The 25,484-nt window shown below is 50.4% G+C and overlaps 1 protein-coding gene across 1 annotated transcript in view; it reads left to right on the top strand.

Annotated features, from left to right (window-relative positions):
* Positions 1–12,392: 12,392 nt before the first annotated feature.
* The window catches only part of ARRB1 (arrestin beta 1), a 74,767-nt gene continuing 61,675 nt past the window's right edge, over positions 12,393–25,484 (top strand). The window contains exon 1 of the mRNA XM_059410968.1: positions 12,393–12,549. Within this exon, the coding sequence (XP_059266951.1) occupies positions 12,530–12,549 (20 nt within the window). The 5' untranslated portion in view covers positions 12,393–12,529. The remainder of the gene's footprint in view (positions 12,550–25,484) is intronic.

Genomic DNA, 25,484 nt, shown 5'->3' with positions numbered 1-25,484 from the left:
GAGCCCAGAGCCCAATGCGGGACTCAATCCCAGGACTCTGGGATCATGACCTGAGCCGAAGGCAGAGGCTTTAACCCACTGAGCCACCCAGGCATCCTATTTATTTTTTAAAGCAGGCTCCATGCCCAACATAAAGCTCAACATGGGTGTTGAACTCACAATCCTGAGATCAAGGCCTCAGCTAACATCAAGAGTCATCTGACTGAGCCACTCAGGTTCCCCCTGCTTCTAGATATTTTTTTCAGTAAGTCTTTTATTTTGGAATAATTTTAGATTTATGGAGAAGCTGACAGGATAATAAAGGGGGTTTCCAAATGCCCTTCACCCAATTTCCTCTAATGTTAGCATCTTACATTCCCACGGCACATCAAAACTAAGAGATGAACAGTCATACGTTACTATTACTGAAAGTCCAGATTTTTTATTCAAATCTCAACAGTTTTCCACTAACATCTTTCTTCCCTTTCAGGACCCAAACCAGTATAGCGCACTGTGTTTAGTCCTGTCTCCTGAGTCTCCCCGGGACAGTTTCTCAGTCTTTCCTAGTTTTTCGCCTTTTTTCTTTTCTTTTTTTATTCACTTTGACAGTTTTGAAGAGTATCACGTATTTTGTAGAACACCCCTCAAATGGGACTTTTCCCCAGGACTAGAGTGGGGTGGGTTGCTTGGGGGAGAATACCACGAAGGGGAAGGGCCTCTTCTGTCGCGTGATATCAGCTGGTGACGGTCACCTTGATCACTTGATTAAAGCACTGTTTGTGTGTCCGATTAGTCTGCTGTATAGTTACCATTTTTTCCCCCTTTCCGTAGTCTATTCTTTGGAGGTGAGTCACTCGGTTACAGCCACATTCAAGGGAGAAGAGACAATTAAGCTCCATCTGGAGCAGAGAGTAGCTGCATATGTTCCTTGGAACAATTCTGTAAGAAAGATTTATCCTTTCCCCGCAATTATTTATTTATTCAGTTCTGTAGGTCAGTCTGGACTCGTGTATATTTGTTTTGTACTTTAGGCAGCTTTGGCCACTGTCGGCCCTTTCAGATTGGTGTCTGTGTCCTGCTGACCCGCCCTCTCCCGGTTTATTTAAGGCCTTCCTTACTTTCTGGCACTAGCTTTTTTTCTTTTCTTTTCTTTCTTTCTTTTTTTTTTTTTTAAATTTTCTACATTTATTTGACAGAGATACAGTGAGAGAAGGAACACAAGCAGGGGGAGTGGGAGAGGGAGAAGCAGGCTTCCCACTGAGCAGGAAGCCCTACATGACCCCACAAGGGGCTCGACTCCAGGACCCTGGAATCAGGACCTGAACTGAAGGCAGATGCTTAAGGCTTAATGACTGAGCCACCCAGACACCCCAAGGCACTAGCTTCTAGACTTTTAAATTATATTTTTTTTTACCTTGGCAATCAGATTTTTCATTTCTCGAAACTCCTCCCTGGTTTTTTAAGACACGTATTTCTTGTTTTATGAATCCATGATGATCTTTAATTAGAATCTATTTCTAATCATAAGGTTGTAGATGCTGTTTACTGGGTTTAAATGATCAGAATTACTCTCTAGATAAAGCATGAAAGATTCAATTATGGTTACAGGACATATATAACTATAACTCTTGGCAATGTAAAAGTAATGGTCTGTCAGAGTCAGAATGGGGTGGGGGACAGGCAAAACGGTGCAGGGAGGCAAAGTCTCCATTTTACACAGTAGAAAGTATGAAATGTAGTTAACATGGACGGAACCAGAAATAAAGATTGTCAATGACCATGGAGCTTGAGGAAACACTCAGTAGAAGGATGAACTAATATTACAACCAGGGCAATGTGGGGGGGATCTGAAGATGAGCAGGAGAGTAAGGGGTCAGGTTTCTTCATTTTTTTCCTGAAGGGACTCACTAGCTCTTAATTAGTTCATAAATCAAGACATGAAGGTATCGGCCTATGAATCAGATTTGTGGTGAAAGTCACCACGTTTAAAAGCAGAAAAGGTTGCTGGTTTCCTTGGGGACATAGGGCAGGGTGAGGTAGGGTGGGGGAAAACCGAGTTTTTCTTTAGTAGCATTCTATATTGAAAAACTTAAAAAGCGTACTACGTTTGGGGGCCTGGGGTAGCTGAGTCGGTTAAGCGTTTGCCTTTGGCTCAGGTTGTGACCCTGGGGTCCTGGGATCGAGTCCCACGTCAGGCTTCTTGCTCTTCTCCCAGGCTCCTCCTCTCCCTCACATCACATCTCTGTCACTATCTGTCTCTCTCTTTAAAAAAGAAAAATGTTTTACTTTTATTAAAATAATTTAAATGTATGTAAATGGTAGTGCAGAAACAGGCTGGTGCTTGGTGGACCACGTTGGGTGGGCAGGGATATGACGAGGTTGGATGAAGTGCCGTGTGTGTGGGATTGTGGCTGCAGGAAAGAGCCCGCCTGGGGTAGGGGTGTTCTGCAAGGCAGGGCCCCTTTGCTCCTTCAATATGTTCCTTCATTCAGCAATTTATCCGGCGCTCACTGAGTTCCAGACCCTGCTTTGGGGCTGAGGATAGGAGGCATCTTGGCTCTTGACATTTGACCAAACTTGACAAAGCTGCTCACCCTGGAGGAGGGGCTCCCCACCATGGCCAGGGGATAGTCCCTTCGTACTTTCCTTTCCAGGGTGAAGGTCACTGTGGGGAGGATTCCCAGGAGGTGCGGTGACCAACCATTCAGGTTTGCCTACCAGCATCCCAGTTTTCAAATGGGAAGTGCTTTGTGTCAGGAGACTCCTCTGTCTTGGGCAAACCTGGGCAGTGGGTTGCCCTTTCCAAAGAGACAGCTCTAGCCCTGACTCTCACTCTTCCTCCGTCTTTGTTCTGGAGGAGACCAGGGAAGCCCGTGGCTTGTGGGCTTGTGGGTGTCACCACTAGAGCCATTAGCATGATCTGCTTTCTGAATTTTAGGGGGTCTGCAGTGAGAGAGGGTGAAACATGGATCAGAAAGCTGGTAATGTCGATTTCTGGATGGTGAAGATGAAGGAGAAGGGAAGAGAGGACACTGAAGAAGAGAACTAGGAGACATGGGGTGAGGTAGGTTAAAGTGGGGTGTTTGCTCCACCTTCAGAAATTACATCTGATGGGGACATATAGTTCGACCTTAGGAGAAGGCTGAGTGGTAATGCCCACTCCACTCCTTAAAATGCACTTATTTAATCAATATTTACTGATCACCTACTATGTACCATGCTGTGATCATTAAGTTGCATTATACTCATTCATTAATTCAGGCCTGTTTTAGACTCCAGAGATGCAGCAAGGAACCAGACAGATTCCAATACAGGTATAGAGTTCACAGGCCAGAAGGGAATGTTAACAACTGATCTGTGAGCTTATTTCCCTCCTGTTAATCTATCTTTTAAACTAGTACCACTCTGGATTCATGATTGCAGCTTGACATTAAGATCTGAAATCATGTAGTGTGTGTCCTCCAACTTTGTCTTTTCCTTCCCCTCCCCCAGGCTGATTTCATTATTTCCATATACATATCTACTAAAAAAAATTGAAAAGATTATTGGGGTTGTATTGACTGATTTGGGAGAATAATAGACTAATATTGAGTCTCCCAAAACTATGAACTTAGTATATTTCCTCATTTATTTAGCTCTCCTTTTTGCTTTCTCTCAGCAATGTTTTATAATTTTTAGTGTAAGGGATAAGTATTGCATGTCTTTTGTTAAATTTATTCCTAAGTGAAGTGCCTGGGTAGCTCAGTCCCTTGAGCATCTGCCTTTGGCTCAGGTCCCTGCTCACTGGGGAGCCTGCTTCTCCCTCTCCCTCTGCCTGCTGCTCCCCCTGCTTGTACTCTCTTTCTCTCTGTGTCAAATAAATCAAAAAGTCTTTTAAAAAAATTATCCCTGGGACGCCTGAGTGGCTCAGTTGGTTGGGCAGCTGCCTTCGGCTCAGGTCATGATCCCAGCGTCCTGGGATCGAGTCCCACATCGGGCTCCTTGCTCCGCAGGGAGCCTGCTTCTCCCCCTGACTCTGCCTGCCTCTCTGCCTCTCTGCCTGTGCTCGCTCTTGCTCTCTCTCTCTGACAAATAAATAAATAAAATCTTAAAAAAAAAAAAAAAAAAAAAAAAAAAAAAAAATTATCCCTAAGTATTTTATGTTTTTTGATGCTCTTGTAATAGAATTTTTAATTTCATTTTCAGTTCTTTCCTGCCAGTATACAGAAACACAATGGATTTTATGTATTGACTGCATTTATTAATTCCAGCAGTTGCACATTTCTAAGCATTTTCTGTATTAACAATCATGTCATTTGCAGATATAGACAGCTGTACTTACTTCCCAGTCTCGTCCCTTTTATTTCTTTGTATTCCTTATTGCAATGGCTAGGATCGCTGCTATCACATTCACTGGAAGTAGAGAGAACTATCTTTGCCTTATTCCTGATCTTAAGGGGAAAGTATTTAATGTTTCGAGTTTAGGTGTCATGTTAGTTATAGGTTTTTCATAGTTTCTCTTTATTAAGTTGAGGAAGTTCCCTTCTACAGCTAATTTACTGAGTGAGGGTTTGTATCATGAATGGATGTTGAACCTTGCCAAATGCTTTTTTCTGCATCTATAGAGATATTCATATGGCTTTTCTCCTTTAATCTATTAATGCAGGAAATTACATTGATTTTAAAATGTTAAGCCAGTCTTATGTCCTGAGATAAATCCACTTGGTCATGATATATTGTATTTTTCTTCTGCACCTGGATTCAATTTGGTAATACATTGGAATTTTTGTTTTTGGCACCTACCGTGTACTATGCTCTGATAATTAAGCTACATTGTACTCATGAATAGTGAGGTTTATGCAGAATATTTACCTACAGTTTTTCTTTTTCTTGCAATGTCTTTCAGGTTTTGGTATCAGGATTATTCAGGTGGTTACTACAAGTTGGCAAGTGTTCCTTCCTTTATTTTCTGAATCTGTCTGTGTAAGATTAGTATTACTTCTTCCTTAAATATTTTTTATAATTCACCACTGAAATCCTTTAGCCCCAGACAAATCTTTTGATAATAAAACCAGATTTGATTAGAATTCAGATTTTTTTTAATTAAAAAAATTGTTTTTTGAGAGAGAGAGCACAAGCACACAGTGGAGGGGAGGGGAGCAGAGATGGTGAGGGAGAGAATCTTAAGCAGGCTCCACGCCCAGAGAGCCCAACCTGGGCCTCAGTCCTGCAACTCTGAGATCATGACCTGTGCAAAAATCAAGAATTGGACACTTAAATGAATGAGCCACACAGGTGCCCCTAATCTCATTGATATATATTCTGATATTTATTATTTCCTTTCTTCCACCTGCTTTGGGTTTAATCTGTTCTTTGTTTTTTTGATTCCTAAGGTAGAAATTTAGGTGATTAATTCTAATCGTTTCTTCCTTTATACTATAAGCATATAAAATAGACATTTCCCCAAAGCACTACTTCAACTGCTTCCCCCGAGTGTTTATTTTTATTTTTTTTTTTAAGGATTTTATTTATTTATTTGACAGAGAGAGATGACAAGCAGGCAGAGAGGCAGGCAGAGAGAGAGAGAGAGAGAGAGGCAGGCAGAGAGAGAGGAGGAAGCAGGCTCTCACAAGTAGATGGAGAGGCAGGCAGAGAGAGAGAGAGGGAAGCAGGCTCCCTGCTGAGCAGAGAGCCTGATGTGGGACTCGATCCCAGGACCCTGAGATCATGACCTGAGCCAAAGGCAGCGGCTTAACCCACTGAGCCACCGAGGCACCCACACTTTCATTTCTTGAAGGATGTGTTTGCCAGATAGAGAATTTGGGTTGGCCATTTCCCCCCTCTTCCAGCACTTTAAAGATGTCACTCCATTGTCTCCCGGCCTCTGTTGTTTCTGATGAGAAGTCAGCCCTCATTTGTAGCTGCTTCACTGTGTATAGTCGTGTTTGTAACGTGTCTTTTCTCCTCTGGCCACTTCCAAGATTTTCTCTTTATCTCTGGTTTTCTGCAGTTTGATTATGATGTACTGAGATGTTAATCCTCTGTATTGATCTTACTTGGATTTTGCCAAGCTCCTTGGATCTACAAGCTGATTTTTTTCATCAAATTTGTGAGATTCCCAGTTATTATTTATTCAGATGGTTTTTCTGTCCCATTCTCACTTCCTTTAAAAAATTATCAGTCTTTAAGTTTGTTTAGAACAATTTTAGGTTCCCAGAAAAACTGAGAAGGTACCGATTTTCCATATACCTCCCACCCCCAAACATGCATCTCCTCCCCCACTATCAACATCCCCCACCAGAGTAGTACATTTGTTACAATTAATGAGCCGACATTGACACCTTATAATCACAAGTCCACAGTTTATATTAGGATTCACTAGGAGTGTCTTACATTCTAAGAATCTGGACAAATAAGTAATAACATGTATCCACCATTATAGTATCATACAGATTATTTCCTTTTTTTTTTTTTTAAAGATTTTTATTTATTTGAGAGAGAGAGGGAGAGAGAGCACCAGCAGGGGGAGGGGGAGGGGCAGGAGGAGAGGGAGAAGGGAGCCTGATGAGGGGCTCCATCCCAGGACCCTGGGATCATGCATGACCTGAGCTGAAGGCAGAGGCTTAACCCACTCAGCCACCCAGGCACCCCAGGAATATTTTCATTGCCCTAAAAATCATCTGTGCTCACCTATTCTTTCTTCCCTTCCCCCTCAATGCCTGGCAACCACTGATCTTTTTATTGTCTCCACACTTTTGCCTTTTTCAGAAGGTCATAGAGTTGGAATCATGTAGCATGTAGCCTTTTCAGATTGGCTTCTTTCACTTAGTAATATGCATTTAAGGTTTCTCCAGGCCTTTTCATGGCTTGGTAGCTCATTTGTCTTTAGCATTGAATAATATTTTATTGTACCCCAGTTTATTTATCCATCCATCCATCTACTGAAAGACATTTTGGTTGTTTCAAAATTTTGGCAATTATGAATAAAGCCACTGTAAACACCTATTCAGTTCTCACGCAGACATAAGTTTTCAGCTAATCTGGGTAAATCCCAAGAAGCCTGATTACTGGATTGTATGGTAAAGGTATGTTCGGTTTTGTAAGAAACCATCAAACTTGTCTTCCAAAGTTGCATTCCTATCAGCAATGGGTGAGAGTTCCTGTTTCCCTGCATCCTTGCCAGCATTTGACGTCTGTATTTCAAATTGTCCATCCTAAGGGGTGCCTAGGAGTATCTCATTGCTGTTTTAATTTACATTTCCCTAATGACAGAAGACATGGATCCTTTTATCATTTGCTTATTTGTCACCCGCGTATTTGCCTTGGTGATATGTTACTTCTTTTTCTGGGGCTGAAACTACATGATTTCGTCCATGCCTCAGAGAGGACTTGAGGATAACCTATACAAAGATTTGGAGTCTTAGCCCCTCTGTAGCTCCCTCCCTCCCAGGACTTCCCCTGTCAATTTCTGGTCATTCTAGCATTCTCAAATTCCTTCTTCTGATATCTCAAACAGCTTTCATCTCCCTCAAGCTTTCTGCTTGAGTTCCAGCTTCCCTAGAGGGAAGGGCCCTCAGTAGAAGAGCATATAAAGGCAGATTTCCCCCAGTGCGGTTCCCATCTTTCAAGAGCAAAATCCCCTCCAGTTTTGGACTGTTTCTGTTTGTTCTCCAGTGCCTTAAAATTCTTGTTTTTATATTTTGTTCAAAGTTTATATTGCTATCTACAGGGGTTAGTCAGCTAGAACATACTTCACTATTACTAGAATCCTATCTGCTGCCTCTCTTCTTTAGAAAGCTAACAATATCACGCCGACCCAGCAAAGACCTCTCAGTTAGCAAGGGTAGCTGTCCTTTCCTGTCACCAAAACTCATTCAGCTGCATTTCGTAGTAGAGTGGGTATTTGTACTTTTTGGCAGCTCAGCCTCTAAATTCCCATCTTACGTTTGGGGAATCCTTTGCCCTACAAGTCTCGGAGTAAGTCAAAGGCTGCCTCCCAGTATGGAAATCACAAATGCCAACAAGGCAGTTTCTCAGGGTCCTTGCCTGCAAACCTAGGATCACGTGACCAGGCTCAACCAACCCCAGCCGGTGAAGAATCCTTTCCAGGGACAAAGATGTGGCAGTGGCCATACCTACTTTCTAGGGCTAGGCTTGAGGCTGGCAATAGCTGGGGGTATGAGTTGTGGTGTTGCTTCCTCAGCAGCAGCAGCTATCTGAATATCCTGCCAATAAGTTCTTCGGATATTCGAGTCAGCCAGAATTGGTTTTGTCAATTACAAATGAGAACCTTGAATCATCCACTGAGTGATAGTTAGATACCAACAATCCCACCAACAGCAATCTTGTTCAACAAGCTGGAGGTCTTGTTACACCCTGACAAATTGGGGAGCTGACCCAGCTATGAGCCTGCTTCCTCAAGATAACGGCCCCATCCTCCTTTCCAGTCCTGCTCCTCCCCTCTCTGTGCTCTGGCCACAGATCCATCTGAATTCTTGCAAAGTACTGTACCCTTTTCCTTCCTGCCTGGCTTTGCAGCTATTGAATGTCCTCTCCCTGGAATGTGGTTATGTCCTTTCCCTGAACTGCAAACAAGGTCCCTCCCCTCTGCATCCCCTCCCCTCCAGCCCACATCTAATCCATCCTTTACAACAGCCAGAGCCATTGTCTCAAAATACAGGTCCCAGCATGTCACAGCTCTGCTTAAAATCTTTCAAAGCTCAAAAATCTTCATTGATCTTTGGATAAAGACCAAATTCCTTAACATGACCCTCCAGGCCCAGCCTGGTCTGGGTCCTGCCTATGTCTTCAGCTTTACTGGGAGACACTTAGGAGGTAGATGCCCAGGATGGCCCGATAGGGATTAAGCAAGGCAAAGGAGAAGTCAAAGATGACACCTAGATTTCTGGTTGGGGCAAAAGTAGAGAATCTCCCTAGTTTATCAATCTTTAACATCTCAAAGGCATGCATCAGTCAACCTCACATCCTTTGTTGAACAAGGAGCTAGAAACAATCCCCCTCCCTGCCCCCACTCACTCCTTCTTCAATCTGACATTCAACTACCTGACCAACTAAGCACAAACTTTAGGTTTCAACTACAGGTTTGAACTACCTTTTATTTGCTATGTCCTTGACTTAGGCACGTTCCCTCTTAGAGGTTTTGTTTTCTCATCTATAAAGCAGGAATAAGGCTTCATATCTCTCTTTCTCTTTTGGTAAGAGGTCATTATTGTGAGTGGTGAACTTCAGGGCTATGACTGGCCCAGGCTGGGTCAGAGCTGGACATGACCATCCCCTACGAACCTCAGGAGTAGAATCTATTTGCCTTTTAGAAAGACCAATCTGGTTTGCAGATGGAGGCTGAATAACAAATGGGTCAAGACCAGAAGGAGGGAGCCTCCAGGACTCTCAACCCTCGGTGCCCTTGAAGAAATGTGGGGGGGAGGTGGCCTGCATGAGGGGTGGAACAAACAGAACTGACCCAAACCTCAGAGCAACCTTGGATCTCCTACTGTCCACAACTGGTCCCCGAGCAGGTGCTCTACCTCCAAATATACATGAACCCCTTTACTTCTCATTTCTGCTGCCACCACCATTGTCCAAACCATGATCCGCTCTCTCTTGCCTACTGTCCCTGCCTGTTTGGTCCAACACCTCTCCAGCCAACAGCCAGAGTGACCTTTCAAAATATAAGCAAGTACTGTTTCTCATCTCTTGTGTCCTCCACTGACTCTCCAAACTCTTCAGCCCAACAAAAAATGCTATAGGATCTGTATTCTGCTTCCCTGGCTCACCCAAACCCAGGCACCCTGACCTTATTCTTGGGCTTCAGAAGGGTCCAGCTCTGTATTTGCTCCTCCGTCTGCCTGGGCAGTTCTCCCCGCAGGCTTTCACCGCACAGCACCCATCACTGGGTCCTTACCTGCAGGTTTTACCCAGAGGTCAAGAGCCCATTTCTGAGTATACTTGCCCCATCACTCTTTGTTTCTTCACTGTTTTATTTCCTTCCTAATACTTGGCATTGCTTGAAATTAGATCATTTATACTTATAGAGTTCTCCTCAACATACCACATTTACATCTTTGTTAATTTTAAGGATACTAAGAATATTTTATACTGTCTGAAGGTCCTGATAGGTAAAGCAAAAACTTTACCTATTTAACTTTTTTAAACTCCTCTTCCCCCACCCTAGATCCCTCACTGGAATGACAGCCCTGTTTGTCCTACAGATCACTGATTTGTAAGTTCCCAGAACAGCGCATGGCATATTTGACGAACAGTTTTTGAATGAAGAGTAAATCAAAGACCAGTTTCTGGCTCTTCCATATACTAGCTTCCCTTGGTGGTGTGGGTGGGGGTTGGGGGAGCTGGAGAAGGGGAGGTCAGATGCCAAGGTCCCCGGGAAGGCTATGGATGTGGGCAAGCTACATAGCTTCTCCAAGCATCAGCTTGCTTATTTATAAAACAGGGAGAAGAGAATTTATCTCATAGAATTCTGAATATCAAGTAGTGTCAGGGACACCATTAACTCCCTCATGAAGTTTATGGGCTCATGGGGATGTACTTGACATCGTGCCTGTTAACTGCACAGCCTACCAATCTGTTCACTGTCCCCAGAGCATTAGAGCCATACTTCACTAAATGGGCTGGGAAGAGCTGTGTGGGGGCAAGAGTTACTTGAAACAATCTGATGCATCTTCCTGGACCATTCGTTTTCCTTGGAAGTAATGCACATTATGTCTTGTAGCAAACTAAACATAGCATTTATTGAGTCAAAGGGAGAATTAAGATGTAAAATCCAGGTGCTTTCGGCAACACCATGAGGAGAGCCATTGTAGATCATGTGGCTGGGTTAACCCCATTCTCCCAGGGGAAACTGATGCGGAGAGTGGCAGAAGCTGGTCTCTCCATCCCAGTTAGGGTCCTCTCAAGCTCACACAGTGAGCCTCCCCTCATCACACAGGACTCTGGTACACTCCTCTCAAGTCCCTGGGCTCAGCAGAAACAGCAGGTGGCTTCTCTCCTTTCCCTGAAGGAGTAAGGGTGAAGCCCAGAGGCCAAGGCCAAGATGAAAGTCCTGGGCTCTAATCCACACTCTCTTAATTCCCAACATTGCCCAGACCCTGGACCACCCTGTCTGCCTATCAGCACAGCCCTCCTTAACCACCTGCCTATCTGGACATAATTACAGTAATTTTATTGGGATATCCTTACCCAGCTATATATAACCAGCATAGGTAACTGCTTCTGAACAGTAAACACAGGAGATGTTTACAGACCCACAATCACATAAGAGTAAATGATAGCTTCCTTTCCTCCCATTAATATGCCAATATTAGGGAACTGTCTGGTCCAATTAGTCAAATCCCAGCAGTGAAGGGGTGGGAAGGACCTCATATTGTTCTACTACATGGACAGCAGGAAGGGGCAGCAGGGTCCCAAGCCAGGGTTTTACAGCACGCCAAGATGTCTGCAGAGAGATGGGCTAACATCTACTGGGCTCCTACCCCCTGCCAGGCACTCGGGGAGGCCAGCAAACACCTGTGAACAATTCTGCAAGCTATATTAAGTATCTCTCTTTGTGTGTTTGGAGCCCTTTGGAGAGGGCTGGAGTCCAACGTCACCCGTAAAAAGCCATGAAGCTCGGTAGGGGCCTTTCCACGGTGCTACCCCACCAGGTCAGACTCCCAGGCCACAGGAGACCAGCTCTAAGCTTCTTCTTACCTCCTGTGCTCACTGCTTCCTCTTCTTAGGCAGCTACCTCCACCCGCCCCCTGCTGGTCTCTGGCCCACGCCCCCTCATCAGTTCCCCAGCGTTGATGGCTGCCTTCTCCAACCCCCCCCACCCCGCCCCTTCTTCTTGTCCCGGTAGGGTTGTTGGGTGTTATCTCTCCAGAAGGGCGGGGAGTTGGGGTGGGGGAGGGTGAGGCATGGGGCTAAGGCGGTGCCAGGCACCCGGGGTCTCCTACAGGCCCCCGCCCGCCCCTTACTAGGGGCGCCGCTGGGAGGGAGCTAGGCCTTGGGGTGGGCCGACTTTGGGCTTCCACCCTCCCGCATACACAAAAGGTTGCCTCGCTAGCACCGGGGAGCCCTCCTGCACACACGCACAACTGCACAAAGACGTGCATACCGTTCCACCGCACGAACACACTCCCGACTCGGCCGGAGCCACGGCCGTGCTCACGCACCGGCACACTCGCGTGCACACACGCGCACGTATAGACACCCCAGCGTGCGCCCTCACGTACACAGACACACAGCGGGGTGCATGGCGGTGTGGACCCCCAAATGCCGGCCTTGAGGCCCTGACGCGCCCGCCGTCCTGCCCTGGCGCGCACACGCGCAGGCACACGCACCCTCCCGCACTGCTCCACGCCCCTGGCCGCGGCCCCGGCGGGCGCTGTGCTGCGCGGCGGGCGGGCCCGGGGCGGGGGCGGCGGCGGCGGCGGCCGGGAGAGCGGAGGAGGCGGAGCAGGGAGCCGGGAGCCGGCTGGCCCGCGCTCCTCCTGCCGGCCGGGGATTTTCCAGCCTGGGCGCTGTCGCCTCGGACCTCCTGCGGCCGCGGCGGACCATGGGCGACAAAGGGACGCGGTGAGTGCCGGCGGCGGCCCAGCCGGGTGCCCTGGGGGCGACCTGGGCGAGGGCTCGGGCGGGGGTTCCAGTCGGTCACCCCGGGAGCGCCGACGCCTGGCTCCGCGGTACGCAGCTCTCCTTTGCCAGAGGTCTCCTCTGTGTGGTCGCTGGCGGGGCCGAGGAGACCCGGGGGTCCTGGGTGGGGGTACCTAGAGTGAGGACTTGGACGCCCCATCTGGCTCACAGCTCCTCGCCGCCACCGCTGCCGCCACACACACACAGACACACACACTCACACTCACTCGCTGCTGACACCCAGCATCTACCGGCCAGCAGACGCAGAGACGCAAGGGGGCAGGTTAACACACAATGGCACACACGCTCCTGGAGACACACGGGCACACTCATCCATGGGCACACTCCTGCTGGCATACACACGGACGTTCACTGCCACAAGCTTATCGTGTACAATGACACACCGTCACACACTCACTGGTACACATTCATGAACACATTCTTGCTGACAGTCATGTTGTCGTACACATGTCACACTCTAACACACATCAGTTCTACCACACCTTCATGTTGGCACACTCATGGTGGCCTACACAGATACACACAGACACTGTCACTTGCACTCACTGTGACAAACACTCTGGGATATACCCTCACACACTCATGTTGGCACCTATCTCCCCAACACCTTGTTTGTGAGACCCACCAACACTGACCCCCACAGACAGTCAGACTAAAGCCCACACACTCTGGTGCCCCATGGTCACTAGCCAGCAGACCCTGGGGCCGCTGACCGCTGACACACTCACTCCAGTCCCTACATGGCATGAAGTGGAAAGACACACATCACACAGGGTGGCAGGCCCCCACAGAGCCTGGGAAAAATGCATCCCATCCACTCTGTTTCCCTCCCTCTGACCTCCAGAGGCCTAGGGTGGCTGGCCTCCATCTGTCTGAAGCTGGGGTGGGGAGAGGGGTTCCTATCTCCTTAGGAGCTTGGCATGGCTCAGAAAGGGAGAGGCTTTGCCTCTGAGATGGAAAACTGGTACAAAATAGCGGGGGGAGGGGAGGGAAGCTGGGGCAGGGCAGCCCCTGGGGATAGCCTCTGTAGACAAGACAAGCCCAGATCAGGCACTCTGGTTTGTCACCCTGGTTGTACCCCTTCCCTCTGCCTGCTCCTTTAAGTGCCACTAGACGCTTCCCTCTCTCCTCCCCCTACCACTTCTACAAGCCCTTCATTTTCATTTTTTTCTTTCTTTACCTTCTTCTATCCTTGTGCCCCACTTCTCTCTCCTCTCTTCCCTTTCTTCTTGCTGCCAATAATTATTTATTGAGTGCCTGCTGTGTACTAGGCATGGCGTGGGGATCAAAGACATGTAAGACCTATTCCTTCCCCAAAGGAGCAGCTAGACTAGGAAGACATGACCCCAGTGGTCATTACGTTTCGCGACCACGACAAAGCAATTTCACACACAGCCTGCTGTCTGACACTCTTCCTCAACAGCGTTAGTGAGATCCTCTAGAGACTATTTTCTTCTCCTCAGAAGAAGAAACTGAGGCTTGAAGATAATTTAGAAACTGCTTCCCAACCGTCCCCCTGACATCTTTTTCAAGGAGGCTAATTTTCCTTTTCTGCTTTCCAGAAGAGGAACCAGAGTGTTAGAGGTTACCTGACTTTCTTAAGGTCAGGGGACATCAGAAGCTGGGCAGAGGCTGGGCCCCGCTTAGTCCATTTCTCTGGGGCTTGCCCTTGGGCAGTGCCAAACCCTTCATGGGCCCTGAGGGTGCCCTGCTCTGTGTGTGGAGGCCCCGGGCTCGGAGGCGAGGCTGCAGAAGATCCTGAAGCTTCTGCATTCACCTTGATGTCTAGTCCTCATTGCAGCTGGCTGACCGGCACTGCGACCATGTCTTTGTCCTCACTAGGATGTGCGACTCTCTCTTCTGCTATGGCTAATGTCCCTCAAAGCCAAGATCCTCCTGACCATTGAGATGAGACTTTTCTCCCCGTGAGCATTAGGAGCCTTTGCCCTTCTCATTTGTTCCTCCTGTGCTGCTCTACCATCAGGGTGACTCAGCCCCTCTTGGGCCTTGGTTTGCCTCTCTGTGACTTGAAGAGGTAGGTCATTGCTGCCCATGCTGGCATAGAGTGCCAGCAGGATGGGGACCTTGTGAGCAGCCCAGTACCTGTTGGAGACCCTGTCTTTGGGGTCAAGATCTTTCCCACGACCCACCCCCCCCCCCACTTGCCTCTAACTCACAGGGGGCCTTGGACATTTGTCCTTACCCTTCTGGACCTTAGTTTTCCTGTCTGTAAATTGGAGCTGTCAGTACTTAAGCATTTCAAGGCTCTGTTGTGTTTATTGAATTTGCTGCGCAGGGAAAGAGGTGCTGCCTGAAGCCTGGAGCCCAGGCTTGGCTAAAGTCCATTGGATGGATGGTGGCCCTGCTTTCCCCCCCGCCCTCTCTCATAGCCCCAGGAGGCCAGGTTTCCTGAGGCATTTGGAAGAGAAGGACGAAATCAATAATGGGCTGTACCGTGCCTCACTTCGGAGGCCATGGGTTTCTTTCTCTGACCTGGAAGAGGAAACTGCAAATACCTCATACTGTAAGGCTCAGGAGTCATGGCATCCGTCTAAGCACTTGGACTCAGCCCCATGTGGAAGTGATAGTGAGAATTAGTTAGAAACTGTCACTGTCCTCTAGGAAGTCTTGGGGTCCAGGGGGAAGGCCGGGGAGACCAATGTCTGGATGGGATTAATTACGGGGCAGGTGTTATGATGACTGTTCTAGCAGGGTGCTCTGGGAGCAATCGTACACCCATTCAGCAAATGTTGACAGAGTGTCCGGGGCTGGGGCTTCTGAGAGGAAGGGTCCCACTCTGTCGCCGAAGGATTTAGAGCTGAGCAGGTGACTACACTGCAGGGTGACAGGTGCCATGGAAGGCCTAGGGAGGAGTCCCCACCCCAGTCCCAGCAGGGGACATGGTGAGGGACGCTTTCCTGGGACAGAGGTGGCTCTGGAGCCCCTGAGCTTCATCTGGAAAGACAAGGAGGCCAAGGCGGTGGCCCTGGGGATGGTGTTCCTGGCGGAGGGCGCAGAATGTGAAAAGGTCTGGGAGGCTCGAAGCACCCTGTGTGTGCGACCTGCGGGTGGGGCTGGTGATGATAGGTGAGCCTCAAGAGAAAAGCGCAGGCTAGTCAGCAACAGCCTGGAACGTCACTAAGGAGAGAGTCTGCGGTGGTTCAGGGGGCAGTGTGAGAGGAGAGACGAGAGCAGATTTCCCTTGCAGAGGGACGCCTTTGGCAGTGGCAGGGGTGCAGAGGGCAGAAGCAGGGAGACTGGGTGAGGAGGCCGAGGAGGAGCCTGAGAGAAAGCAGGGTCCAAGCTAGGCTTGGGGAGAGGACGCAACTGAGAAATATGAATGAGGAGGTGGTGTCCATTAGTCTGACTGCTCGGTGTCTGGTATGTGTCAGGAAACTGACATGCATGATCTCATTTGGTTCTCCCAGTGATCCTGTTAATGGAGGGATTGTTACTCCCTTTTACAGCTGAAGAAACAGACTAAGAGAGATTAAGTAATTTGTCCGCTGCCATTCAGCGGAGAAGCCAGCCCGTGTGTTCACAAAGCCCTCTGCGGCACCGCGCTTCCACCCGGAGGGAGAGGGCTGAATGGCCCACACAGCCTCCCGCACCTCCCTGGCCAGTCCACTCTCTCTCGGGCTGTGCATCCCTTCTGGTTCTTGCTGTTCTTCCTAATTCAGCTGCCAACACTAACGATCAAAGTGAGATAACAGGAGGGACTTCCCGAGAGGTAATGGGAAGGAATCGAATTCTTGTTCCTACAGATGGTTATGAAGTTTTCTTTGTTGGAAGGGGAGGAAGGCGGGTGTGATAGACATGTCATCACCAGCTCTTCGAACCTTGGCTGTCATCTCTCTCTCAGCAGTCAAGCCCTCTGTGACCTATCTTGGGTGGAATAGGGAGAAGTCTTGTGGCTTTGTCCAAGGATGCATCTGAAGTTGCTGAGAGTGGCAGTGTTGAACCTGACTTACCATCTCTGGTCCCCAGTCTAGGCTGGCTTCTGGGCTTCAGACTTGGCCACAGCTCTTTCCCTTCCAAGTTTGGGCATCCTTGCCTGAGGCTGAAGTTTTCCATTGGCATGGGTTCAGGGGGCTTGTCACACCTCGGAGCTGTGACAATGGAAAAACAACAGAGAGTCAACACCACCCAAGTGGCCCCTGGTGTCAACCAGGCCACCCTCCACTGCTTCCAGAGTGACCATTCTGGCCATCTGTCTGTCTGAGGCCGGCAGGGAAGGGGCAGCTTGGCAGGGAGCCAGACTGGAAGTTGAGGAAGATGTAGGGAGACTTCTGTCTGCATAGATGGGTCAGGATCCTGGGGGTAGGGATGGTGGAGGGAGGTAGGGATTGGAAAGTCCCAGGTTTGGAAGTGGCAGTTGCCTCCAGGGGTGCGTGGGTACTGTGGCGTAGGGAAGAGTTATGGTGTGTACAGAGAGGAGAGCTAGGGGCAGCTGGGGCCTTGGAGAGCTCAGGTGCCTGAGGGGGAAGAGGGGACCAGCTTGAGCTACGCACCTGGGAGTTGGCCAGAAGGCAGCGGCTGGTGACTTGGTGAGAGGTCTTTTGATGGGGTGGTGAGGGCAAAGCTGGGTCACAGGGGAGAGGGGAGGACCTGCTTTTCCCCTGTGCTTGGAGCTCAGGTAGGTCTCATGGAGGAAGGGTGTGAGGCCCTGGGCTCAGGTGGTGGGGACTGGGGGTGTGGGAACCTGGGGGGTCAGGCTCAGCTAGGGGTGGGAAGGACACGGTAGAAATGCAAGCTGGTCACAGGAGAGGGTGTCTCCTGAAAGAGGGGCTTCTGATTGTGGCCGGGGGTTTTGGGAAGCCTTTCATAAGGAAGTGCCTTCTGAGCTGGGTTCTGGAGCAAGGGGAAGGCCGAGTCGTCTAGACAGAAATTGCGGACAGCGGCTGCAGGCCCAGGAGTGTGGCTGCTGAGGGACGAGGCTGCCCTAGGAAGTAGGCCTTGGGTACTGGGTGGGTGAATTTCCTGGCAATTTCTCACACATTTATCCATACCCCAGGTATGGATGGTTTTTATTTCCCAGTTGGTGAGCTTCTTGTGGTTTGGGAGCTATTTCTGTTTTCTGTTTGCTGGTCGCTTATCCACCTCTGGGTCTGATTCATTGGAGATGCCTGGGAAGGGTAGTTGAGTGCACTGAATCCTTCCTCCCCTCTTGCCTCTGCTGTCAGCCCAGGGGCATCCTAAGGGCTAATATTAGGTCCTTCCCATTAGGGGATTCTAAGGATGAAAGCCATGTTTCCCACATTAGACTAGGTTTGGTGGGTGGAGAGTGGGGAGTCCATTTCCTCCATCAGATTGTGAAGTCTTGAAGGAGAGGGAGGTCCCATCCCTATCAGAATGGGGTTCCTCAGAGTGAAGCCGGTTTCTCCCCCATCAGCCAGGCATCCGAAAGAGGAAGGTCTGTCTGCCCCATCAGACTGAAGGCTGCTGAGGGTGGGGCATGTCTCAGTATGAGTAGGTATTATCTGGGATGGTTTCAGGCTCCCTCTCTGTCTTCTGTGTGCAGGATGGGTCCTGCCCCAGGAGTGGCTGGAGTCCTAATGGGGGGGTGTCCAACCAACAGAGGGGGTGGGGCAGGACAGGGTGGCTGCTTTTGAGAGGGGAACAAAGGCGTCTGTTGTCCCAGCCCCAGCCCTCCCTCCCCAAGGGGCCCTGGCAGGGTCATCTCTCCGGAGACGCCTCCTCCTTCCTGGGACGGGCCCCATCTTTAGTCCACTTGAGAGGAACTACCTGTTCCTTCCCAGGAGACCTGGTGCCAGATGAGGCTGGGCTTCGGGGACTGGACCAGACAGGTCCTGGAGTTCTGTATGGCTGAAGTCACCGCAGCCACTGAGTGGTTTTCCCTCTGGGCCTGGCTGGGACCACAGCCGAATCCGTGGGGCCCCTTGTACTTGGAGAGGAATCCATCTATTGGTCTGAAGAGCCTGGAACAAGGGGGACACTCTGGCTAATGTCAGGCCGGCTAGAGACTTACTCCTCGCTCAAGGTCTGAGCATTCAGTGGCAACATGGCAGGCGCCCACAGGTCTGGAAACGGAATGGGTATGGGCCTGGGTGAAGTCGAAGGGCCCTCCCATAGTGGTTGTGGGCCTCTGGCCCCACAGCTGGTCCTCCTGGTTCTTTTGCGGCTCTATCCTCTTGCCTTCTCCCATGCCATTAGTGGGCATGGGTGTGTTTTGACCAAGGGCAGGGGCGGGGCGGGGGGAGGAGTGGACAGCTGGGATGTACCATCACTGGAGGGTCCCAGAGGTATGCTCTAAAGCTTAATCATTACTGTGTGATCCAGGCACCACATACACCCTCTCTGGGTCTTGGTGTCCCTGTGGAAGTCAGATCCTCCATGCTGTGCAAGGAGGTAACTCTCCTTGAGATATCTCCTTTCCTGTGTTCTGCTAGTGGGCGTGGGGGTGATCTTTCTTCCAGAGGGTGGCCAGAAGTGGGGGATAGGGCAAAGTTCAGGCCTCTGTCACAGACCAGTGGGACTGAGAATGCAGGGGAGCTGGGCCTGGGTGACTGTGGATTGTGCCCTCAGCCCACTCTGTGATCCGATTAGCATAGACTGATTAGTATAGTGGGTAGGCTTTACGAAGAACCAGATTTCCTGGTTTCATGTGCCAGCTCTGCCACTTACCAGCTCTGTGACTTCTATTATTTAACCCTTCCTCTGCTGTAGCACTCTCATCCGGGAAATGGGCCAGCAACTGTGCCTAAAGAGTAGGTTGCCTCAAGGAGTAACTGAGCTGAAATAGGTAAAGCTCAGGGACAAGTCCCTGGCCAAAGGGCAGTATTTACTTGAGGTCAGCTCCCTCAGCAGGCTGTGAGCTCCCACACAGAGTAACCATCTCTGATTCACTCCTGAGGCCTCAAAGTTCTTGGCACAAGCCTGTTTCATCATTGGCCCTTAGTACACAGGTGGTGACCTGACCCAACACAGTGCCCTTCCTGTCTGTCCTTCAAGGCCTGCATCATATATGGCCTCCTTCTTCAGGAAGCCCTCGCTGATCACCCTGATCACCAAGTACCTTGTGGGGTTTTTGTTTTGTTTCTTTTGTGTGTGTGTGTGTGTGTGTGTGTGTGTTTTGTTTTGTTTTGTTTTGCATTCTTTCTGTCTCTCTCTCTCTCTCTCTCAGTCTTGGCATTGATCCACTCCCCCACACCCCCAATGTGTCCTGGTTATTTACATAGTTGTAGTGTCCCCTGGGTGAGACCAAGGACACCTGTCCTGAGTCTTTTGTCCCTGTACCTGTGCAGACCTGGCATGGTGCACTGAACTACGTAAATATTTGTTCAGTGAAGGAGGCTGAATATAGGTGTTTCACTGGGAGAAGAGATACTTGGCGGGGGAGGGGGATGGGCAGTATGGTTGGTGAGGACAATGGGATATCTTTGCCGGCTTTGAGACACCTACAAGTGATTTTGTGTGTGTGTGTGTCACCCAAAGGGTGGAGGTCATTGGATGAGCGGCTTTACCTGGCTAGGAGCATGTGTTTTCTGATAACTAGAGCTAGCCGGCATGGGGTTTGGTGGCTCGTTCTAGCCTTCTTGCTTTTGCTTCTCCTGCTCCCCCCATTTAGGGTACCATCCTTGCTTCTTACCGCTTGTCCAAATCCTTCTCCCTAAGTAAGTGTCCCAGCCGTGGAGCCATCCCTTGCTGACCCCGAGAGTGTGGGTTCCATTCTTCATCCCCATCCTCAGACATTTCCTGAGCCTTCCTGGGTCTGGACTGTGGTGTACGTGATTGTAGAGTCTTTAGAATGGACATCTGGATCTGGCCCCAGTACACCCAGTGTGGTTTGACCTGGCCTGAGGAGGGGTCCGTGGCTTCCGATCAAGGAGCTCTTTATGCAGCTGGAGAGATCTCCCCCTTGGCTTCCCACTGGGCAAGTACTCACCACCCACCTAATTACTGGGGACAGTGTTCTGGGCACTGGATCCAGCAGGCTGCGGTCATGATCAGCTAATTAAACTACCCAAGAATTGCTCATTGGCTCTGAGGAGGGGAAGGAAGAACGTGGGGGGTGGTGGGGCTCAGAAGAATGTGAGAAGGCGAGCAAGGCTGTTAAGGAGGCTTCAGACATGGGGCCTGCAGGCAGAGCTAGGAAAAGAAAGCAGGAGGTGGGGAGAGAGAGTGAGGGAGCTGGGAGAGAGGCAGACAGACAGACGGATGAGCCAGAGTGCTATCTGGGGACAAGAGCCAAGTGAGATAAGTCAAGGAGAGGGGTGCTGACCTGGGAAACAGGGACCCCACTTCTTTGCTATCCCTCTGATACCCTGGATAAGCTGCTTTTCCTCTTTGGGCCTCAGTTTCTCTGTGTGTCAAGAAGGAAGGAGAAAGGGCTTTGGCCTACGAGGGCCTTAGTACTCTTTCCTTCTCAGTTCTACAGCTGGAAGGGGAGAGGGCAGAGACAGCAGGCTGTCAGGCTGTGCTCTGTGCTGGATAGCTTGGCCGCCAGCAGCCCTGTGTCTGGAAGGGGCAGGCAGTGGGTGGGTGTGATCCCGCCTGAGATGGAATGCCTCGAGTTGAATCAGAAGGGAAGAGTCTGGGTGGCAGGCAGCAGGCAAGACCTTGGCCTCTGTTGTGCCCTGTCCCTGTCTTCATGGCCATCCTCTGGCTCCCAAACTAGCTTCCTCAGTGGGGACCAGTGTGGTGTCTGTGTGGTGTTTCCCAATAGTAGCACCCCCGGATGTATGTGGATCCCCAAAGCTAGAGCCATGAAGTCTGGAACAGGGATGGTAGAGTCCCGCAGACTTGGGCAGTTCTGCTGTCCAGCATATTGCACACCAGCTCCATGACTTTGGGGGAAGGCTCTCTGGGTGTCAGTTTTCTCGTTTGTGTGGTAGGCATGATAACATCACCTAGTGCATATGGTTGCTGTGGCCCAGAGGGTAAGGATTTGCTGAAGCCCTCACTGTCATTCAAGACCAGGAGTGGGTCTTAGCTCTTCTCTCTGCTTCCCTGTCTCCTGCATCCCCTCCCTCCCGCCCTGTCTGGTGCTGTGCACACAGATGAATATGCGGGGGTGGGGGTTGCACCAGGCTAGAGAAGAAGTTCAAATGGAGGCAGGAAAGGGAAGTGAGATTGCCCAGAGGCCAGGGAGGGGCAGTGCGGGGCAGCCTGAGCCCCCAGCCCTATGGCCCCTCACCTATGACAGATTGTCTAGGAGGCAGTGGGGAGAATCTGGGGGGCAAGAAGCTGGGGCAGGGGTGGACACTGTGGAGGGCCCCAGGCTTCTCTCCCGTAGCCCATGCCCCCAGGTGCTGCGGTGGGGACTAGAGCCAGGTTTTTTGCTCGGGAAGCCAGCAGGCCACTGTTTCACACACTCTGATGACAACAGCCCTTCCTGGTTCCCACCCCTAGCAGGAGGGTGCCTGCTTGGATTTGAGAGTCTTGGAGAGCCAGCCTCCGAGGTCTGCTGAGGTCTGGAGGAGAGGCAGCAAAGGAGGGAAGCAAGCCGCCTCGCCCTCCCCCAGCCTCTCCCTGCAGTGCTGGGCTGTGACATGCCAGGGCCTCTGACTCCAAGGAAGCTGGTTACATAACTCGGCCCAACTCCCTGGTTCCTTCTTCTCTTCCTCCCCAGAGGGGCCCAGGAGGAGGCCGGAACTGCTTCGCTGGGGATTTCTGGGCCTGAGATGTCAATGTGAGCAGTCCCCTGCCTGGGCTGGTGGTATGTGCTGCCCACATCATTTCCGGGGGAGAGCTGTAGGGCCGCTGAGGTTGGCTCCGGGCACTGCCCCCCTCCCACACTCCTGGGAGTAGAGCTGCAAGAGGGAGAAGCCCTCATTAGAGGAAACAGGCTGTGTCCTGAGATAATTTGCCCATGAAGTACCCCCAGCGGGGACCTGGCCTCTTTGCAACCAGAGGAACAAATAGCCAGCATTTTTCAGTTTGTTCCACTAGGTTCCACAAACATTTCTCAAGCACTCGCTGGGTGCCAGGCCCAGACCTCCATTCAACACATGTCCCCACGCTGCCTGGCTGACTTGCGGAGCAGCTCTGCTCCTGTCCCCTACCTGAAACCCCTTCTCAGAGGCCTAGCCCTCGGGGGCTGGGCTAGCGGGGACTTCCATGATAGAGAACACCATGGGGGTTCCTCTGGGCTGGGCATTTACAGGCTTGGCTTATCCCTTTCTCTTCTGCCACCCCTGTCCTCCCAAGAAGGGACCTGTGAATGAACACTTCGGGGCTGGGCATCTGAAGCACGAAGAGGAGGAAACATGCAAGTCTCAGCCCTGGGGCTGCTCCTGTCTTTTGAGGGAGAGGAAATAGATCATCACAACACACTAGAAGAAGGGGGTAAGGTGGATTCGTTTATATAGGGGGGGCAAAGCCAGCCAAGTGGCTCAGGGTCAGAGGCAGCTCCTTAGAAGTGGGAGACCCTGGAGCAGGCTTTGGCTGGTGAGTCTGTGCCAGGCACAGTGTCAAACCCCTCAGCTGCTGTTAATTAGGGGTAGGCGGAGGCTGCAGATTGTTTTTAAACAAAAAAAAAAATTTTTTTTAAGATATTATTCATTTGAGAAAGAGACAGAGGGTACATGGGAGGTGGCACAGAGGGAGAGGGACAGAAGGCTACCCCTTGAGCTGGGAGCCCAATGAGTTCTGGGCTTGATCCCAGGACCCCGACATCATGATCTGAGCGGAAAGTAGACGTTTAACTTACTGAGCCACCCAGGTGAGGCTGCAAAGTGTTGGGGGGCACAATATTTAGGGTGAAATTCAAGGTTCTGCCTCATGGCCTCACAGTGAATGTTGGGGCCTGGATGGAAGAAATGGGACGGATATAGGAGGAGACACCAGGTCCTGCAAACCCACTGTCGGAAATGAGGCAGTTTGGGGGGGGGGGGGGTCTGTCCTGGTCTCTTCTGGTGGAGGGCCATCAGAGCAAAGACTTTCCCCGGTGGAGGAGATCTGTAGAAGGTCTGATGACTTCTAGATGAGCAATGGACATGAAATGGGAAACAATGTCTTTTGAGAAACAGTGCTAAGCTTTGGGGCTGTGGCGTGGCAGTGGAGGTGGGGGACACGTGGCTCTGAGGTCTGTCTCTGGAGGTGAGGGGCTGGGTGGCCAAGAGAAGCAATGGGTTGGGGTTCTCACCTTCCTTCTAGCAGGATCTCCAGTATCCCTGGTAGCTTTTCCGTTCTTTCTCTGTTGTATCTGTGCTAATGAAAGTGCCCAGCACGTCAGCAGGATGATTTTATTATGGACTTTTATAGCCCCAGGGCAGTGGAAGAAACCAGGAGGCATTTTTAAAACTCAGTAAGGAGAACTTTTTCTTTGCAAGAGATTTTTTTTTTTTAATATCCTAAAAATGACAAAGATGATCACATGGGATAATGGAATGGTTAATATGCTCATATTCATTTCTCATTTAGAGGGCTGACTTTAGCAGCAAGGTCTCAGTGCGCAGACTTCAGACAATCTGATCAGGTCTGACGTTCACTTTTTTACAGTCAATTTTGCTTAAAAAAAAAAAAAAAAGGTAAAAGTTTTTTTGGTAAGTAGAACTTTCAACCAAAGAACCATGGCCCAGTCCCAGATCGAGTCCTGTCCCAGGCCACACACACAGCAACTTGGCTCCCTCCAGCCTCAGCTTCTGTTGGAGTGTTTGGGGGCAGGGATGTGCCAAGCTCCTGATCCTTACCTTTGGGGCACCCAGCCTCATGGTGATATATACATGTCCTTATCACCGAAGTGCTTTTCTTCTCCCTATTCTCCTGTGGCTGGCTCAGGCTAAGCACTGCTTCCGGCCTGGACTGTTACCAGAATCTTCTGGCTCCATCCTGGTCCCGCTGCTCAGTCTAGATGCCCCCCACACCGTCCTCTTATTCTGAAATTCACATCTGACTCCATTTTTCTCCTCTGTCTTAGAAACTGGCCGGTTGCTCCCCATTTCCTGTAGGACCGTCCACATTCTCCAGGGGGCATTGGAGGCCCTCCACCGTCTGTGCCAAACTTCCTTCCTGTGCTCCTTTCCCAGCTCTCCCCACCACCCTGCCCACGCCCCAGCTGCGCTGATTTTTTTTGGATATTCCTCTACAGTCTTCACATTTTCTCCGCACTGTGCCTTTGTTCAAGCCGGCCTCTCCGACTGGAATGCCTTCTTTCTCTGACTGGGCACAGCTCCCTTCTATTTGAAGGTTGAACTTCACCCCCGTGTGGTATAGTTGATCTGTTGTACTGAGCACCTCAGTACAACACTTTCCCTTGACTGGGCGCCCTGCACCAAGGCCGTCAGTGTCCTCCTTCGTGCTCCTTCGCACCTCACAGTCTTGCGGGTGGGATGGCATGTTCCAGTCACAGCTGGCTGCTGACACATCAGTTTCCTGTGCTTGCGGGCAGACCTGTGTCTGGTACCTCTTGGCCCCCCCAGCTCCTGATAGGGCTGGCCTGGCCCCGTGAGGTCTAGGTTTGCAGAAGTGAACTGAAGCAAGAGTACAAGCCCCACACACCCATGGGCACGTGTGCAAACTCACACACTTCTGACACCCATGGCTGTTGTACTCATATACATAGGGGCCAGAACTGGGTGGAGGTGTGAGTCAGGGAAGATTCCCTGGAGGAAGCGAGCCCTGAGCTGCTGACCCAAAGGAGAAGCACTCTTTCCCTCTTCTCACTTCCTTCCTGGCGCTAGCGCTTTAAGAAAACAGCTGACACCCGCTGTGGAAAGGGAAATGTCGGTATTGTGAGTTGGGGGTTGGGATCTCTGAGCCTGGAGGTGATTAAATTAGGCACGTGCCTCCCTCCCTCCCTCCCTTGCCCTCCCTCCCTTCCATCCCCTCCCTCCCTCTCTCTCTTCCTCCCTCCCTCCCTAGTCCCTCCCTCCCTTTCCCTTCCTTCCTCCCTC

Source organism: Mustela nigripes, chromosome 1, assembly GCF_022355385.1.
Source record: "Mustela nigripes isolate SB6536 chromosome 1, MUSNIG.SB6536, whole genome shotgun sequence".
NCBI classification, from domain to species: domain Eukaryota; kingdom Metazoa; phylum Chordata; class Mammalia; order Carnivora; family Mustelidae; genus Mustela; species Mustela nigripes.
The sequence above is the reverse complement of the archived record's forward strand: the minus strand, read 5'-3'. Positions and strand labels throughout refer to the sequence as shown.